The sequence below is a fragment of the Ranitomeya variabilis genome, chromosome 4 (genome assembly GCF_051348905.1).
Source record: "Ranitomeya variabilis isolate aRanVar5 chromosome 4, aRanVar5.hap1, whole genome shotgun sequence".
NCBI classification, from domain to species: domain Eukaryota; kingdom Metazoa; phylum Chordata; class Amphibia; order Anura; family Dendrobatidae; genus Ranitomeya; species Ranitomeya variabilis.
The window spans coordinates 8,276,034-8,295,430 of NC_135235.1; the positions used below are offsets into that span (position 1 = coordinate 8,276,034).

General features: G+C 47.2%; 1 protein-coding gene across 1 annotated transcript in view; it reads right to left on the reverse strand.

Moving 5' to 3' along the window:
- Window positions 1-19,397, reverse strand: part of LOC143769415 (alpha-2-macroglobulin-like protein 1) — a 305,150-nt gene that overhangs the window by 147,029 nt on the left and 138,724 nt on the right. The window contains exon 19 of the mRNA XM_077257911.1: window positions 16,895-16,939. Within this exon, the coding sequence (XP_077114026.1) occupies window positions 16,895-16,939 (45 nt within the window). The remainder of the gene's footprint in view (window positions 1-16,894; window positions 16,940-19,397) is intronic.

The window sequence follows — 19,397 nt, forward strand, 5'->3', positions numbered from 1 at the left end:
AACCCTGTGTCCTTCCGTTTGGACCTCCCTGCATCCTTTTCGATTCATAATGTTTTTCATCGGTCATTGTTGCGCAGGTATGAGGTACCGGCTGTGCCTTCCGTTGAGCCTCCTGCTCCGGTGTTGGTTGAGGGTGAGTTGGAGTACGTTGTGGAAAAGATCTTGGACTCTCGTGTTTCCAGACGGAAACTCCAGTATCTGGTCAAATGGAAGGGATACGGTCAGGAGGATAATTCTTGGGTCACTGCCTCTGATGTTCATGCCTCCGATCTTGTCCGTGCCTTTCATAGGGCTCATCCTGATCGCCCTGGTGGTTCTGGTGAGGGTTCGGTGCCCCCTCCTTGAGGGGGGGGTACTGTTGTGAAATTGGATTCTGGGCTCCCCCGGTGGCCACTTGTGGAATTGTACTTGTGTGCATCATCCCCTCTGTTCACCTGCTCCTATCAGAATTGGGAGTCGCTATATAACCTTGCTCCTCTGTCAGTTTCATGCCGGTCAACAATGTAATCAGAAGCCTTTCTGTGCATGTTCCTGCTACTAGACAACTCCCAGCTAAGTTGGACTTTTGTCCTTGTGTGTTTTTGCATTTTGTTCCTGTTCACAGCTGCTGTTTCGTTACTGTGTCTGGAAAGCTCTTGTGAGCGGAAATTGCCACTCTGGTGTTATGAGTTAATGCTAGAGTCTTAAAGTAATTTCTGGATGGTGTTTTGATAGAGTTTTCTGCTGACCATGAAAGTGCCCTTTCTGTCTTCTTGCTATCTAGAAAGCGGACCTCGATTTTTGCTAAACCTATTTTCATACTACGTTTGTCATTTCATCTAAAATCACCGCCAATATATGTGGGGGCCTCTGTCTGCCTTTTGGGAAAATTTCTCTAGAGGTGAGCCAGGACTGTCTTTTCCTCTGCTAGGATTAGGTAGTTCTCCGGCTGGCGCTGGGCATCTAGGGATAAAAAAACGTAGGCATGCTACCCGGCCACTTCTAGTTGTGCGGCAGGTTTAGTTCATGGTCAGTATAGTTTCCATCTTCCAAGAGCTAGTTCTCATATATGCTGGGCTATGTTCTCTCGCTATTGAGAATCATGACAGTATACATCTGTATATAGTGTGCGGAGGATACATCTGTATATAGTGTGTGGGGGATACATCTGTATATAGTGCGGGGGATACATCTGTATATAGTGCGGGGGATACATCTGTATATAGTGCGGGGGATACATCTGTATATAGTGCGGAGGATACATCTGTATATAGTGTGCGGAGGATACATCTGTATATAGTGTGTGGGGGATACATCTGTATATAGTGTGTGGGGGATACATCTGTATATAGTGTGTGGGGGATACATCTGTATATAGTGCGGGGGATACATCTGTATATAGTGCGGGGGATACATCTGTATATAGTGCGGGGGATACATCTGTATATAGTGCGGAGGATACATCTGTATATAGTGTGTGGGGGGATACATCTGTATATAGTGCGGAGGATACATCTGTATATAGTGTGTGGGGGATACATCTGTATATAGTGTGTGGGGGATACATCTGTATATAGTGTGCGGAGGATACATCTGTATATAGTGTGCGGAGGATACATCTGTATATAGTGCGGGGGATACATCTGTATATAGTGCGGGGGATACATCTGTATATAGTGTGCGGAGGATACATCTGTATATAGTGTGTGGGGGATACATCTGTATATAGTGTGTGGGGGATACATCTGTATATAGTGTGCGGAGGATACATCTGTATATAGTGTGCGGAGGATACATCTGTATATAGTGCGGAGGATACATCTGTATATAGTGCGGAGGATACATCTGTATATAGTGCGGAGGATACATCTGTATATAGTGTGTGGGGGATACATCTGTATATAGTGTGTGGGGGATACATCTGTATATAGTGTGTGGGGGATACATCTGTATATAGTGTGCGGAGGATACATCTGTATATAGTGTGTGGGGGATACATCTGTATATAGTGTGTGGGGGATACATCTGTATATAGTGTGCGGAGGATACATCTGTATATAGTGTGCGGAGGATACATCTGTATATAGTGTGTGGGGGATACATCTGTATATAGTGTGTGGGGGATACATCTGTATATAGTGTGTGGGGGATACATCTGTATATAGTGCAGGGGATACATCTGTATATAGTGCGGAGGATACATCTGTATATAGTGTGGGGGATACATCTGTATATAGTGCGGAGGATACATCTGTATATAGTGCGGAGGATACATCTGTATATAGTGCGGGGGATACATCTGTATATAGTGCGGAGGATACATCTGTATATAGTGCGGGGGATACATCTGTATATAGTGCGGAGGATACATCTGTATATAGTGCGGAGGATACATCTGTATATAGTGTGTGGGGGATACATCTGTATATAGTGTGTGGGGGATACATCTGTATATAGTGTGTGGGGGACACATCTGTATATAGTGTGTGGGGGATACATCTGTATATAGTGCGGAGGATACATCTGTATATAGTGTGTGGGGGATACATCTGTATATAGTGTGTGGGGGATACATCTGTATATAGTGTGCGGAGGATACATCTGTATATAGTGCGGGGGATACATCTGTATATAGTGCGGAGGATACATCTGTATATAGTGCGGGGGATACATCTGTATATAGTGCGGAGGATACATCTGTATATAGTGTGGGGGATACATCAGTATATAGTGCGGGGGATACATCTGTATATAGTGCGGGGGATACATCTGTATATAGTGCGGGGGATACATCTGTATATAGTGCGGAGGATACATCTGTATATAGTGTGGGGGATACATCAGTATATAGTGCGGGGGATACATCTGTATATAGTGCGGGGGATACATCTGTATATAGTGCGGAGGATACATCTGTATATAGTGCGGGGGATACATCTGTATATAGTGCGGGGTGATACATGTGTATATAGCGTGGGGGGATACATCTGTATATAGTGCGGGGGGATACATTGTATCTCTTTGTATAGGGGTGCTCTCGTGGTTTTCGTGCACAGTGCTCGGCGCTCGCCTTTTCCCCCCCAATGAGGGTCTGACCCTATGTGACTTCTGTCTGCTGTGCTCCGGTTGGGATCGTGTTATGGGGGGGTTCACATTTTAGGATCCTGCTTGTTATGAAGGATCACATGGCAGGTGGGAGAATGAGGACGTCTCAATATAAAGAACGACGCGGTGAGGAAGAGAAGAGGTGATTTGTGAGAGATCGTCACCAATCAGAGGCAGAATCGGCAGGATCTCCACATGTTATGAAGAAGCACAAAGTGAGGGTTCAGGGTGAGGAGCAGATCCCCGGGGGTCACAGCCAGTCCCATCCCTTCAACATTGGGAGGTCGTCCATCATCGCTGTCAGATCTGGACATGCAGGAACCACAAGACCAGAGAGCGGCTGGTGTGACGCCGATCGTTAGTATCAAGCTCTGTAGACTTGTGGGGAAAACATGGAATATTGGCTATCCTGCCTCAATAAATAAGAAAAAAAAGAGTCCACCTGGTGTGGGGAGGTGGGAAGACATTCCAGCAGGAGAAGCTGAAGACCATTAATGGAGTCACCACCAGTGCTGAGAAGGCAGAATACAACCCGTGTATAGAAGGGCCGGAATAGTCTCAGTCATCGCTCGGACTCATCTATGTGACCAGTGATGGACTCCGGCTCCATTCTGTATAAAGCAACAACCCCGAACCCACAGCAGAGGACCGCCAGACCACAGCCCTGACGAGGGGGGAGAGTCCGGCCGAATTCTTCCTGACCATAAATGCCTCTTTTGGGGCTAAAAATCCTTTCTGTACTTGATGTTTAAGAAAAATTGTAACTAGTAAAAAAATTAAATTGAAGACTGAGGGTATGTGTCCACGTTCAGGAAACGCAGCGTCCAGATGTTACAGCATAGTGGAGGGGATTTCATGAAATCCGTCTCCACTGTGCATTAAAAAACGCATGCGTTCTTCCCGCGAAAACGCACATGCGGTGTGTTTTTTAAGAACGCAGCATGTTGCTACAATGAGCAAAACACGCAGGAACACCGCAGGTGACCTGCCAGTGACCTCAGGTGCAGTTTTGGTCAGGATTTTACCTGCATAAAATCCTGACCAAAGCCTGAAGCAAACCTGAACGTGGACACATACCCTAAGCGCGCCATGCTACTTCTCCATTCTCCTGGTTCCCTGCACCTTCCAGTTTGTGGTCAGTGGTCATAAATCATCTGTGAGGAGCTCAGGAAAAGACAGATACACGAGAGCCAAAGTCTGCTCACAACAAGCTCACTGATCCACAGTTTACTCATTCTGCAATCAGCACAGTATGGCAGAGACAGGGCGGCAGAGACCGGGCGGCAGAGACCGGGCGGCAGAGACAGGGCGGCAGAGACAGGGCGGCAGAGACAGGGCGGCAGAGACAAGGCGGCAGAGACAGGGCGGCAGAGACAGGGCGGCAGAGACAAGGCGGCAGAGACAGGGCGGCAGAGACAGGGCGGCAGAGACCGGGCCGGCAGAGACAGGGCGGCAGAGACAAGGCGGCAGAGACAAGGCGGCAGAGACAGGGCGGCAGAGACAGGGCGGCAGAGACAGGGCGGCAGAGACCGGGCGGCAGAGACAGGGCGGCAGAGACCGGGCGGCAGAGACAGGGCGGCAGAGACAGGGCGGCAGAGACCGGGCGGCAGAGACCGGGCCGGCAGAGACAGGGCGGCAGAGACAGGGTGGCAGAGACCAGGCCGGCAGAGACAGGGCGGCAGAGACCGGGCGGCAGAGACCAGGCGGCAGAGACAAGGCGGCAGAGACAAGCCGGCAGAGACAGGGCGGCAGAGACCGGGCGGCAGAGACCGGGCCGGCAGAGACAGGGCGGCAGAGACCGGGCGGCAGAGACAAGCCGGCAGAGACAGGCCGGCAGAGACCGGGCGGCAGAGACCGGGCCGAAAGAGACAAGCCGGCAGAGACAGGACGGCACAGAGTGCAAGAGTAACAGAGCAGTAGAGACAGTATGGCACAGACAGTACGGCAGAGACAGAGCATCAGAGAGTGCAAGAGTGACAGCAGCAGAGACAGTACAGCACAGACAGGATCTCTAAAAGAATGACAAATTGAGTTTTTTTTTCTTTTTTTAAATATGTACAAAGCCTTTATTGACACAATAAAAAACATACAAGAAGACAGATAAAACCATGTGCTATAAGGGACACCACGAAAAGTGGTGGTGTTCAGTACAGAGTATAGCTCAATTCACAGAAACGAACTTAGTAATGGTAAGATGAGGACTTGCTGGATGAGCTCAGAGACTCAAATTACACTGCCCCCTGCTGTAGGTAAAAAGTGCCATCAGTCATTATACTATTCCCATGTCTATACTATTGCCCTGGGTTGCATGGTTTGTAGTCAAGAGCCCAGGGTCCAAAAAAAAAAAAAAAATTTGTATAATACCCAGTCAGAAAATCATCTTACCCTGTACTGAAACGCCAGCACCCAAACCCCAACACGCGTTTCGCTGCCCGTTGACTCTGCTTTCTCAAGGGGGGAGTACTATTCTTATTCAGGCTGCAGGACCTTTTATCTCCATAGTAACAAGTCATGTGACAATTACATGACCGGCCTCACATGGCAATATATTAACGGCACGTGCGCCCGCGGCCAAAACACCGCCGCACCCACGCCACCTGGCATTTGATTTTCACATGACTTGTTACTATGGAGATGAAAGGTCCTGCCGTTAATACTTTACCGTGTGAGGTCGGTCATGTGATTACCACATGACTTGTTACTATGGAGATAAAAGGTCCTGCAGCCTGACTAAGAATAGTACTCCCCTTTGAGGAAGCAGAGTCAATGTACAGCGAAACGCGTGTTGGAGTTTGGGTGCTGGCGTTTCAGTACGGGGTAAGATGATTTTTGGACTGTGTATTATACAAATTAACTTGGGGAACCTTTGATGAGTGTAATGTCAGACTGGTTTTGAACCCTGGGCTCTTGATCACAAACCATGCAACCCAGGGCAATAGTATAGACATAGGAATAGTATAATGACGGATGGCACTTTTTACCTACAGCAGGGGGCAGTGTAATGCGAGTCTCTGAGCTCATCCAGCAAGTCCTCATCTTACCATTACTAAGTTCGTTTCTGTGAATTGAGCTATACTCTGTACTGAACGCCACCACTTTTCGTGGTGTCCCTTATAGCACATGGTTTTATCTGTCTTCTTGTATGTTTTTTATTGTGTCAATAAAGGCTTTTGTACATATATTTTTTAAAAACTCCATTTGTCCTCCTTTTTGAGATACAATGTTTTTGGAGTAATATGTAATTAATTGCATCACTTTTGGCGCACTAAATATGAAATATTTAAATATCTAAATATGAGTGTCAGGAAACAGGAAGAAGTTCTTATTTCTTCAATTACACATACAGAGCTCTCAACTGCAGTTTCCTCTGCCTGCCAGCACAGGCTAGAATTCTAAGCCCCTCTTGCTCCCTTCCCCCTGCTATATAGCTGTAATGTGAGACCGGCGTGCTAGCAGCACTAACTGAGGAATTATTATGGCTTTGTGCTGGGAAAGCCAGTCTCTGTCTAAACCCCTCATCCCCCCCCACCTGATACCAGCTATAACTGGTACAGCAACTTTCCAACCGCATGGGACTCCTTTGTTCTTGAAAAGTTATGTATAATGGCACCGTTCAGGGATAGAGATATATAAGGGTTCCTTTTTCCGGATATCCACCGAGAGATCTATAACTCACTGAAATTTCTAGGATCTAAACCCAACAAAATGCAAGGAATTAATTTCTCCATAAGTTTATACTTAAAAGAACCCCCCTGACGTGGTGAGCACCATGATCATTGTGTCGTGCTTCTATGAGGTTCATACAGCAAGTTATGTATAGAAATGGTTTGTCATAACTCTAAGAAAGGGGAGTATTCAGCCTCTGAGTGAGGTCACCAAATGGGGAGTGCCATTATTTTGGGCACGGAGATAAGTGAGTGAGCCATCAGTCTTCACTAGTCTTTATTGTCCTGAGTCTAGCTGAGAGTCTGTCATGCACTGGGATATATGTTCGCCCTTCCCCTGAGCCACATGGTGTGCCATGATTTGAAATGATATGAGAGAACTGTGTTTCTTTTCAACTTTAATCCTTTTTATTTGTCATCGTTTGTACATGCGATACTTGTCTACTTTTAAAATATCTTTTCATACTTTTGTTAACACTGTCTACCTTTTTGGAATAAAATATATAAAATTACTAGTGTCGTTTCTCCTTGCTCTATGACGTACTGTCCCGTCCTCTGAAGTGAATTGTGCTACTAATTTGGGTTGGCTCCGGACCTATTATTCAATAAGAAATTAGAGCTGGTGGCAGCGGATTTGTGCTGTGCATTTGGGAAACTTTGTAGCGAGGGACGGCGTTGATAATTATTGTTCCCACCTGAGTTGGAGTAGTTATATCGCCCTCACTGCAGTGTGCCCATTAGCCAGGACATAGTAAGGCAGCCTTTCTGGCGACTAATGATCCTAGGTGCAGTACCCGGTCTGACCTGAGGATAAGGGGGGTGCCATAGAGCTGCAAGTTCCAAACCGGAACTGGGAAGTGGAATATAGATAAATCCCCTTCAGAAAGGAACCAGGGGCAACCAAACAACCGCGGTTCATGGCATATTAGTGTGAGCGGCGGGGATAATAAAGGTATCCTCCCTGGGATCCGTGACAATGAGTCTGGGTTTTGTAGTGCAGCAGAGACAGGGACAGCAGAGACAGGGCGACAGACAGTGAGGCACAAACAGGGCAGCAGAGGCAGTGCAGCAGAGACAGCGCGGCACAGTGGCTCTATGAGGAAAATGATTAGAAAGTTGAGATGAAAACCAAATGCAAAATTGATTTTCAGCCCAAAATACTTTTAGATAATTTAGTTATTTAGGTTAAAAAAATGTCCTGGCAGTTGGACAATTCCCTTGAGAATATAACAGTGACCGTAAGGGAGAATGGGTATAATAATGTCTCTAAGAAAATGTAATAATTTACCTACAATGGTCTAATACTTAATTGTAGGAAAATATGAAAGGATAGATGAGAATATAATATTGTATCTAAGAGACTAGAATAGAAAACAGAGTGAGACAGTGGACACTAGAACATCGCAGAGGAAAATGATGCAGAGGACAATGCTTCAGAGGACTGTCAGGAATATTATGTATTTGATTCTATATTATCACACACACTGAGCTCTGCTGCATCTTCCTGCCTTTGTAAGTGACATGCGACCCAGACACACGCTGTGGGCTTTCTGATACACACACACACACACACACACACACACACACACACACACACACACACACACACACACACACACACACACACACACACTTCACTCTGCCTAGAAAATTCTTCTTCTCTGTCAGTTCTGTGTAATTCTAAACACCTCATCCCCCCTGCATGCAGCTGTGAAAGCAAAAGTACAGAGTTGCAACACATGGCAATCCCTTTGTTTAGTTACAGTGGTCTTTTAAGACCAAATATATCCACACGGGATATTCACAGAAGTAGGCAGTTCATATTTCTGGAAACCGCAGGAACAGGGCTCCCAAGTGGTGGGTATTGGGAGTTCAGCGCTTAGCAGAAATTGAGAAATGCATTACTGCTTAACCGAGGCTCATAGCCAAGTCGTGTATGGACTTAAATGAACCCCCATGTCATGCTGAGCATAATGATAATTTTGTCTTTCTTCTATGAGGTTCACCCTAAGAGAAATAGGTGATAGCAGGATTTCATATCTTTCAGAAAGGGGAGTATTCAGCCCACTCAGTGAGGTCAGCACAGGGGGGAGTGCCTTGGTTTTGGGCACAGGTATAAGATAGTGGGAGGTCATTTGGCACTGGTCTTTGTCCCGGAAGCTAGCTGAGAGACACTCTGTGATGAATTTTTATGTCACCCCTCCTCCCAGCCGCATAGTCAGCCATGATATGAGAGAACTGTAAGTTTATTTTCTTCTTTTAATCCGTGTGTCACCAGCAAGGTAGGACTGTAGTTATAAAAAATAACTTTTAATATGAACCATTAAAAAAGCCTTCAGGCTTAATAACACCCAGATGTACATACTAAACAGAAAACAAACACAATATACACATAAAGTCAAACGCCCCTGCAGAGCGCTGTAAATCTCATAGCCTGGTGAAGTCTATCAGAAAATCTTAAGCTAAAAAGCTCCCCACCACACCAAAAAAGAAAAATATATACAATCAGGCCTCCTTTGCTACTTATACTACAATCTGCATATATCAACTTCAAATTTCAGCAGAGAGCAAAAAACAAGCCAACATGTATTAAGGAACAATCTCACCCGAGATATAGACCCCTTCCTTCTCAGCGTGAGATGAGCCAGTACGAGATGCCAATGTTCATGGGGCCAGCCTTTTTCATGACCATTGGAAGTCCCATTCCTTTTGTCTGCATCCGAACTGCATTTGAATGCTCCCTCCTTAGTAAATCTCCTGACGCGTTTCTTGTAGCTTCCTGAGAAGGAAGGGGTCTATATCTCGGGTGAGATTGTTCCTTAATACATGTTGGCTTGTTTTTTGCTCTCTGCTGAAATTTGAAGTGTTTGAACTGTTGTAGATGTTCTGGATGTTGTGTCTCTCTGTCCCCCAGATGGATAGGACAAACCCATATGACTGATGGTCTGAGGCTTTTTACAGGGACTCTAGCACGCCCCAGCCTCCACAAGTTGACACCGTGCCTCCTGGGTATAGGGCGGATCAGTAACTTGAAATTAGCTGTCCTGCCGGTCTCTGGAGCAAGGCATAAAGGACTTTTGCTCCCTCGGTGTTCTCAGAAAGGAGGCAGCCTGTGCAGGGCAGAACTCCTTCTGGTTTCCTCTCCTTTCGCTATGACTTCTCCTCATGCTTTACAATACAATTCTCTGTTCGTGTCTCTTTCTTAGGGGCTGCCGCACGTGGGGCAGGTGCAGCTCCGTGGCCTTCTGTCTAGGCCTCTGACAGGATCCCACCCCTGTCAGGGACCCACTAACTGAGTAGAGCTCAGCTAGCAGCAGCCTGAGTCAAGCTCAGTCAGCTTCTTTCTGCCTAACTTCCTGTCCAGGCCACCAGTTTTACCTAATTGTGAAGAGTGCCCTAATAAATAGGAGCATAGCTCCCCCTGGTGGACTGGAGTATGAAATGTGTTGTGTGTTGGTGTTACCTGGTAAAGATCTCCTTTATTGCCTTCAAACGTAACATCACTCCCCTCTAGAGGAGAATGGTATTACTGCAACGACCAGGACCCTGCAACAACATGCAGCATGTCACCGTGGGGGGCCATGTCGATACAGGCCTCAAGGACATCGGGGCTGAATGAACCCTCATCCGACCCAAACTGGTGGCTCATGAAGAGATTATTCTGGGGAAAACCCTGACTGGCACTGGGATTGGGGGCATCCGCTGTCCCTTGCCAATGGCCCGGGTGTTTATAGATTGGGGTGCGGGAAGCGGGGTGAAGGAAGTGGGTTGTCTGATAACTTACCCATCGATGTTTTATTGGGGACTGATTTGGGGACGATGGTTGCAAACTATGTCCCTGACCCCCCTCCCCAATCTAATGCTGATGATAATGATGAAAATGTGCATGTTTTACCTGCTAACCATTTTTCTCCTAATGATGATGTGTCTACAGGTGCAGGAGTGCTCAGCCATGTCACTCTGCGGGGTGAAATGGCAGAGAAACCCCTAACAGGAGCAAGCGATGGTGCTGAGGGAAATGGGGACATGCATGGGAACCGTGAGCAAGGTGATGCCGTGCAACAGACCAGTGCCACAGAGGCAGATAACTGCCCCATATATAGCACTGCTCCTGAGGTGATGGGGTGGATGGGGAGGTAGAGCCCATAGCAGCGCCGGCTGACGGGTCTGTGGAAATCCCCAGGGGAGACAGCCTACGTAGCTGCTGTCACCCGCAGTCAGTGCCCGGAACGCAGATAACTGTCTGCCTTCTGGACCCTCCTCAGTCACAGGGGTGACTGAACCAGAGATGGACCCAGAGCAGGTCCCAGAGGGTCTTGGTGGGGAAGGGACCCCAACGTCACTTCTGGCTGCCTCCAGCCAGGAGTTTCAGGCTACTCTACATTCAGATGCGAGCCTGGAGAACTTGAGACACCTCACCGAGACGCCCACCTCCGTGACTGATAAGGAGAGGGTGCTCTGGGAACGAGGAAGATTATACCGGGAGACAGTTCCCGGTCAATCCCAAAAGGAGTGGTTGAGGGAAAGACAGCTGGTCATCCTATACCAATTCAGGGGTGAGTTGTTGCGGATTGCCCATGAGATCCCACTCGCTGGACACTTGGGGATCAGCAAAACTAAGGCCCGGCTGTCTCAACACTTCTATTGGCCAAAGATGGGGACAGATTTAACAAACTACTGCCGCTCCTGTATCACTTGCCAAAGAGTGGGGATGGCGGGGCCTGCTCTTAAGGCTCCCCTGATCCCTTTGCCAGTGATAGAGGAGCCTTTCCAGAGGATCGCGGTGGACATTGTGGGCCTGCTGGCCGTCCCCAGCAGCTCTGGAAAGCAATATGTCCTCACTGTGGTCGACTATGCTACCCGGTACCCAGAGGCAGTGGCTCTGTCGTCAACTAGGGCAGATAAGGTGACGGATGTGGTCATTTCTTCACGGGTAGGATTTCCCAAAGAGATGCTTACTGACCAAGGGACCCAATTCATGTCTCGCCTAATGGAGGGTCTCTGTAAGAGAATGCAGGTGAAGCGTTTGATATCTAGTGCGTATCACCCACAGACCAATGGTTTCTGTGAGCGCTTTCAACGGTACCCTCAAACAGATGCTACGCATGCTGGTTGAGACCCAAGGACACGACTGAGAGCAGTACCTCCCACACCTGATATTCGCTTACTGAGAGGTTCCGTAGGCCTCAACGGGGTTCTCCCCCTTCGAGCTCCTGTATGGCAGGCGCGTCTGGGGACCCCTTGGGTTGGTAAAGGAATTCTGGGAAGAAGAGTCGAACCCTTCTGAAGGGTCCATAGTGGAGTATGTCATGCACCTCCGTGACAAAATGCAGACCTTGCCGCAGTTGGTGTATGACAACATGGCGCAAGCCCAGGCTGACCAGAAGCACTGGTACGACAAGAACACCCAGGAGTGGACCTGTCATGGTTTGGACAGGGATAATGTCCTGCCCTCTCAGGTTTAATAGTTGTGGCCTCCTTCTGGATCTGGGAGGGATATTTATTACCCATGCTGGACTAGGATTCTCTGTCAGTTATACATTTGTTCTGGGTGTGTGCTTGACCCTCTGGTGTCTGAGTGCATTCTGAGTTGTTTGTTTGCTCTCCGTGCCCTCCTGGACTTGCTGGCCCAAACCAAGGCGGTGGGTCTATCGAGGACGTGGAGGTAAGCGCCTTGCTAACCAAACCCAAGCGGTCACAGCTGCGAACCAGGCTGTAATCCTTCCAGGCTGTATTCACCAACAGACCTGGAAAGGCTGTTAGCGGTCCACGAGGTGGACACTGGGAATCATGCACCACTACGGCGAACACCCTATCGGATCTCCGAGGTGCAGCAGGTTATGCGCCAGGAGATCGATGAGATGTTACTGCTGGGGGTGATTCAACAGTTAAAGAGCACATGGGCCTCACCTGTAGTCCTTGTGCCAAAGAAGGATCGGACCACCCTATTCTGCGTGGACTACGGGGGGCTCAACGCCATCACAGCCTCGGATGCGCACCCAATGCCGCGCATCGAGGAGCTGATTGAGCGGTTAGCTGGTGCAAAATATTTGTTCATAATGGATTTGAGTCGGAGATACTGGCAGATTCCCCTGAGCCCTGAGGAGCAGGAGAAGTCCACCTTTATCACCCCCTTCGGCTGTATGAGTCCACGGTCATGCCCTTCGGCATGAAGAATGCCCCTGCCACTTTCCAGCGGATGGTCAACCACCTGCTTCAGGGACTGGAGAAGTACGCAGTGGCGTACCAGGATGACATTGCCATTTTCAGTCTCTCCTGGGAGGAACACCTGAAGCCTCTCTAGGAGGTGCTCCAGCAAATTCACCAAGCATGTCTGACCATCAAGTCGGGAAAGTGCCAGATGGGCGTGAGAGAAGTTCTCTACCTGGGGTACTGGGTAGGTGGGGGATCCATGAGGCCAGAGCCTGGGAAAGTGGATGCGATTGCATCCTGGCCCACCCCCAGGACAAAGAAACAGGTAGTGTCCTTCCTGGGCACTGCAGTGTACTATAGGCAACTACAGTACAGAACTATAGTAGCCTGGCAAACCCTTGACGGACCTCACCCGGAAGAAGCTACCCCAAACAGTCTGTCGACTGGACAGACGTCTGTGAGGTCACTTTCCGGGTTTTGAAAACAGCCCTGAGCAGTTCTCTGGTGCTAAAAGCAGTTGACAGCAGTAGGCCGTTTCTGGTACGGACCAATGCCAGTGAGTTTGGCCTCGGTGCTGTGCTCAGCCAGGTGGACTCGGGGAACCAAGAGCACCCCATGTTGTACCTGAGCCGGAAGGTTCTGCCAAAGGCAGTGGCCTATTCTACCATTGAGAAGGAGTGCCTGGCCATGGTTTGGGCCCTGCAACGTTTGAAGCCCTACCTGTATGGTCGCACCTTCACTGTGGTGACCGACAATAGCACCCTGAGCTGGCTACAATCCGTGTCTGGTACCAACGGAAGGTTGCTACGCTGGAGCCTTGCCCTCCAACAGTACAACTTCACCGTGAAACACAAAAAGGCAGCGAGCATGGCAATGCAGATGGGTTGTCCCACCGGGGCGAACCTGCCGAGGTGCGCATGGAGGAGTACCGAGAGGTCCTGCCTCTATAGCGCAATCCAAAAGGGGAAGGTGTCAGGAATATAATGTATTTGATTCTATATTATCACACACATTGAGCTCTGCTACATCCATTAGGTCTGTGTGAGACACACACTGCAGCTGTGGATCCCCCCACAGCCCCTCCTTTTCACTGCCTAGAAAGCTCTTCTTCTCACTCTGCCTGCATGTGTAATCCTATACTCCTCCCCACCTCCCTCAAGAATGCGAGTGAGCAGCACCCAGCGCTCTTTCTGAAACCATAAGCTTCTTTGTGTAGCTGAGAGTTATCCAATATGGAATAATTCGACCCCAGGTAGGGAGATAGGTGTGAAAGTAACATATTTGAGATGTACCATGGCAGAGCGACATGCAGTGTTTTTTCTAATGTCCCGTACCAGCAGAAACTGAGAAACACATTACTAGTTACCCGAGATACATAGGCAAGTCATGTTTAGATTTAATAGAACGCTACTCTCGAACCAAGATCACCAAGATCATGCCCCACTGAGTTATGATATTAAGGAAGTTTTGGTTGATTAGAAAAGAGGAGTGCTTTCATAACTCAGCCCACTCAGTGATGACATGACCCGGGGGTATAAGATAGTGGGAGCTCATTTTGCATTAGTTCTTGCCCTGGGAGCCAGCTAAAGAGAGACTCTGTGATGTATTTTGATGTCACCCCTCCCCCAAGCTGCATGGTCAGCCATGATATAAGACAAATGTAAGTTTATTTTCACATTTAATCCCTTTTATTTTGTATTTGTCTGTACATATTATAATTGTCTTATTTTGGTAATATCTTTTTATATACTTTTGTAAACACTGCCTAATCTTTTTGGAGTAAAAGCTATAATATTTTCTAGTCTCGTCCTCCTTGCTCTAAAATGTACCCTAAGTCCTCTGAAGTAAATTACGCTACTTACTGGGTTGCTCCTGCCCCTTTATTAATCTTAAGTAATAGAAGCTAGTGGCAGCGAAGTGTCCTGCGCTGGTGGGTAACGCTGGCAGTGACAGAACGGGGTTTATAAGTGTATTGCTCGGCTGGGAATACTTATATCACCCTCACGGCAGCGTGCCCAATAGCCAGTACATGACCGGGCAGCCTTTCTGGCGACAAAATATCCTAGGTGCAGTTCCCTGACTGACTTGAGGGTAAGGGGGGCGCCAGAGAGCTGCAAGTTCCAAACCGGAACTGGGAAGTGGGATAAAGAAGTCCCTGTAGAATGAAATGGGGGCAATCAAACACCCCCGGTTCATGACAGCACCCTTACAATGTCACTCAACCAGTGCACCCTCACCAGGTCATTTTCAGTAAATGCACCGTTGCAGGGTCATTCTCAGTCAGTGCCCCCTCACCAGGTCATTCTCAGTCAGTGTCCCCTCACCAGGTCTTTTCAACCAGTGAAGTGTCATCAGATCTCTTTAAGAAATTCACCTTCTTTAAAACTGCACCTCAACAAGAAATCATGACAGTGATTTGGCAGTCTGCAGTCACATTGAGTGACTGCAGACTTTTCTTTTGAGATTAGACAACCCCTTTAACGCTTCCTCTGGAAAGGATCCAGAGCCCATAGTATGTGTATATGCACTTTGATCACAAAACCTCAATCAGTGGTTGATAAGGAGACAGATCGGGACATATGGACATCATTTTTAAGGGAATGAGAGGGTGGTAACTGTCCAGTGACAATGGACATTACACAAGATGTATAATAACAGGTCTGCAAAAAAAAAAAAAATTCCAGGTCCTAAGGTTTTTTTAATGGTTTTTGGGTATTTTGCTGAATTCAATAATCTCATTACTTTTGCTGAATTGGTTTTAGTTTATGAGATAATTCATTCATAAAAATAATGCCGTCCCCCAATACGGCCTGTGTGATAACAGATGCCATCGCTTTTGGTCTTTACAGCGTCTTAGGTAATGATATATCCCACATACAAAATTATTTTGTATTTGAGTTTGAACGCAGAAAAGCCAGAATTCTACTGGAATTCACTGTTAAATATCTCAGTAAACACAAGGAGAAGGATGCTGCAGACACATCAAACACGTTTATTGGTATACAAAGGAAATTCATCAAAACTATTCAAAGAATAAAGGGGAGAAAATGCAGAGAAAACTGCACTCAAAAGGCAAACGTGCTGGGTCACTAATCCCCCAGGAACAATATATAAACACGAAACGCACGTTGGGGCCTTCTGCTGCACTCTGAGGTTGTGCCTCCTAGTCCTTCCCTTTACCATTTAATACATGTGTGTATTTGACATTGTGGTAATATTGCACTGTGTATCCTTACTGCACTATGCTAAGCACTTTTCTTGCCTTTAGATCTGAGCCAACATGTTCAGTTACTAATCATACATTGTGTCTTCCCTTACCTGTGATCAGTCGCTATGATTGTGTATTTATGACCAGTTTGATGATTAGTCGCCTTGTGCTGCCCTTATAATTGTTGAGCGCTCTGCAGGACTACACGTCTGTTTAAACTACGTGCGCGTCAGCTTCTTACCAGGCTGGAATTGCTCTCCTATGGGACACAATCATAAGCATCATGTGGCTTCTCACTGGCTAGTGCTCCCTTCGATATCTTTTTATACGTTCTTGACCATCTGGCATTTGGAAACATTTCATAATTACTGCCCAATCAACATTCACATACTTCGTTTAGGATCATGGGACTTGGATATATATGAATTGTCAGCCTGTATATCGTATGTACCCGCTCAGCCTCCCTTGGAGAGGTTGTGGTATTACCAGTGAGTACAGTCTTCTCTGCATTTTCTCCCCTTTTTCTATTAATAGTTTTTGATGAATTGCCTTTGTACATCAATAAAGTTGTGTTTGATTTGACGTGGCTCCAGCGTCCTTCTCTTTGTAGGTCTATTGTACATTTTGGAAGTGCCAATAATATTTGGGCCGGGAACAGGTGTATTAAATATCTCCGAAACTAGACCCAATCTGGTGAAACCAAAGTCATGCTCTCAATCATAAACTTAATATTAAACCGTTCAGACATCGCTGGCACCAAAATCCACATATACCGGTGACTTACCTGATATAGGCATATCATATTCCCCGTCATAAAACATTTCATAACCTACAAAAAAGTCAGATAGTTCAGAGATCACGGACGATGTAGAGGTTCTACAAAGAACTTCAATAAATAGTAAAAACAGTGGTTCATCCTGAAGACAATGGACTAGACTATTAGAGAAAAGCACAAGGAGCGACGACATGAGATGTCTCCATTCAGTGAGCGGCTGGAGGCATCACCACAGCTTCTAAAAGCAAAGATGTTTTTCTGTGTCTGTTACTTTTCTACATGTTGAGAATTTTGCCCACTTTTAAATGTTGTCTTGACTATTCAAGGTCCATAATGAATTTCCTCTTTGATATTAGTAGTGACAGCTCTGTCCATGAGAGAAAGTTCACCTTTACACTGGGGTGGCCTGCAACTGGTGAAATCCACAAGTGACCATCATCTGGAGAAGTCTTCAGGTTTTTACCCTGGAATCAGGTCTACACATTTTTTTCATGCAAAGCAAATTCAAGAAGATCCATTCAAGAAGATCGTCTGTGGGATGTTCATCTCCTCATCCAGGGTATGGTCCATCTGCATCCTGTCACAACATGGTGACCGCTTATACTCCTTCTCCAATGCTAGGTTAATGGAACTTTGATAAGCAGGGCCTGTCCCAGAAAAGAGTTCATAACTGAGGAATCTTGATGACAGGGTTGTACAATGTTTGTACCCAATGTAAAGGTGTGTAGGTGTCAATTGGACTTACTTTTGGCACAATTTCCAATGTTAACAGCGAAATGTGAATAATTTGGCATTCAGGAAAAATGGAGGATTTGTACAAAATTTCACAAGTGCGAAAAATATGAAGGAGAATGTGGAGTATAATGGCTTCAGATACAGAACAGTCAGGGACCAAAATGTTAGAGGAGGTCGTAGACAGAAATAAATCTTGGAAGGAAATTGGTGACCAGTAGCTTCTTGTTAAAAAAAAGTCCCAAAAGATGAAACAAAGATCAACAGACTAAACCAGCTCAGAATGCACGGGATGAACTACTGCAATAAAGCCTGACTTCTCAGGCTTTGCTTGATCACAGATCCTAAAGAGACCACAGAGCCCGGAACGACCACAGAGCCTGGGAAAACCAAAGAACCAAACCTGAACTTAGGTAACCAAGCCTAAGGAAACTACAGAGCCCGAGGAGACCACAGAGCCCAAGGTAACTGCAGAGCCTATGGAAACTAGACAGTCTGGAGAGATTCAAGAGCCTGGGGAGATTACACAGCACAGAGGAAACAAATAGTCTAAAGTTTCCAGTGTTCCCCAACTCCAGTCCTCAAGAGCCACCAACAGGTCATGTTTTCAGGATTTCCTTAGTATGGCCAAGGTGATGGAATTGTTACCTGTCTAGGTGATGGAATTCTCACCTGGGCAATAGTAAGGAAATCCTGAAAACATGACCTGCTGTTGGCTCTTGAGGACCGAAGTTGGGGAACGCTGGTCTAAACAGATCACTGAGCCTGGAGATATCCAGAGAGACCCTAGAATCCGGTGAAACCATACAAGAGACCATTGGAGAGTCTAGATGGCCTGAAGACACTGCAGAACCCAGAGAGACTACAGAGCTCCAGAGAACTAAGGACCTTAAGAGAGAATCATCAGTGTGCATCCAGCAGAAAAAGAGATAATTGTATATGCAGCGCCCCAGAGTCCTGGTCGTTGCAGTACTGTGGCTCCGCCACTAAGGGGAGCTATGGTACGTCTGATGGCACTGAAGGAGTTCATCTGACCAGGTATCACAGACACCAATACATTTCACAGCCGGGCCTCCAGGGGGAGCTAAGGGTTCTATTCATTAGGCCACTCCTCACATACTGGTAAAACTGGGGGTCAGGCAGGAAGTTAGAACAGAAAGCTGACTGGGTTGGAACCAGGCAACACCTTGTGGCAGAGGGTGTTGTGGGGGAAGATCCGGTAGGGCCCCTGTCGGGGGTGGGATCCTGACAGAGGCCTGGCAACTTGAGAGAACGTCAAGGGACCGTGCCTGCTCAGCATAGCGGCGGTGCCCAAGGAAGGATTAGAAGCGAGATAGATTGTGCTGAGTGAGAAACGAGATCAAAGCAACAAGGAGAATACCAATAGGAGTTGTGCTGTAAGACCGAGGCAACATCCTACTGAGGCGCACAACCGGCGGCCGGAACGCCGAGGAAGTATTCATAAATCTAGCTTCAAGCAATACTTCAAACCAACGGCAGGACTGTCAGTCATAGGCGGGCTGTCTCACCTAAATCACTTACGAAGACATAGGGGGCAACTTGTGGAGAGGGGCGACTCTAGGGTCTCGGAAGAGCTCCGAGCCTACCCGTCATACGGGTGCCGTCCTAACCGTAACATCAGGGAGGGACGGAAGATTAGCAGGACATCATCTAATCGAGTTGTGAGGGAACTTAAGAAACAGACACAACAGTTGTGGGGACTTTCCGTAAGCACAGCAGGGATGGATCACAACACATAGCGCTAGCAGGAAGGCACAGA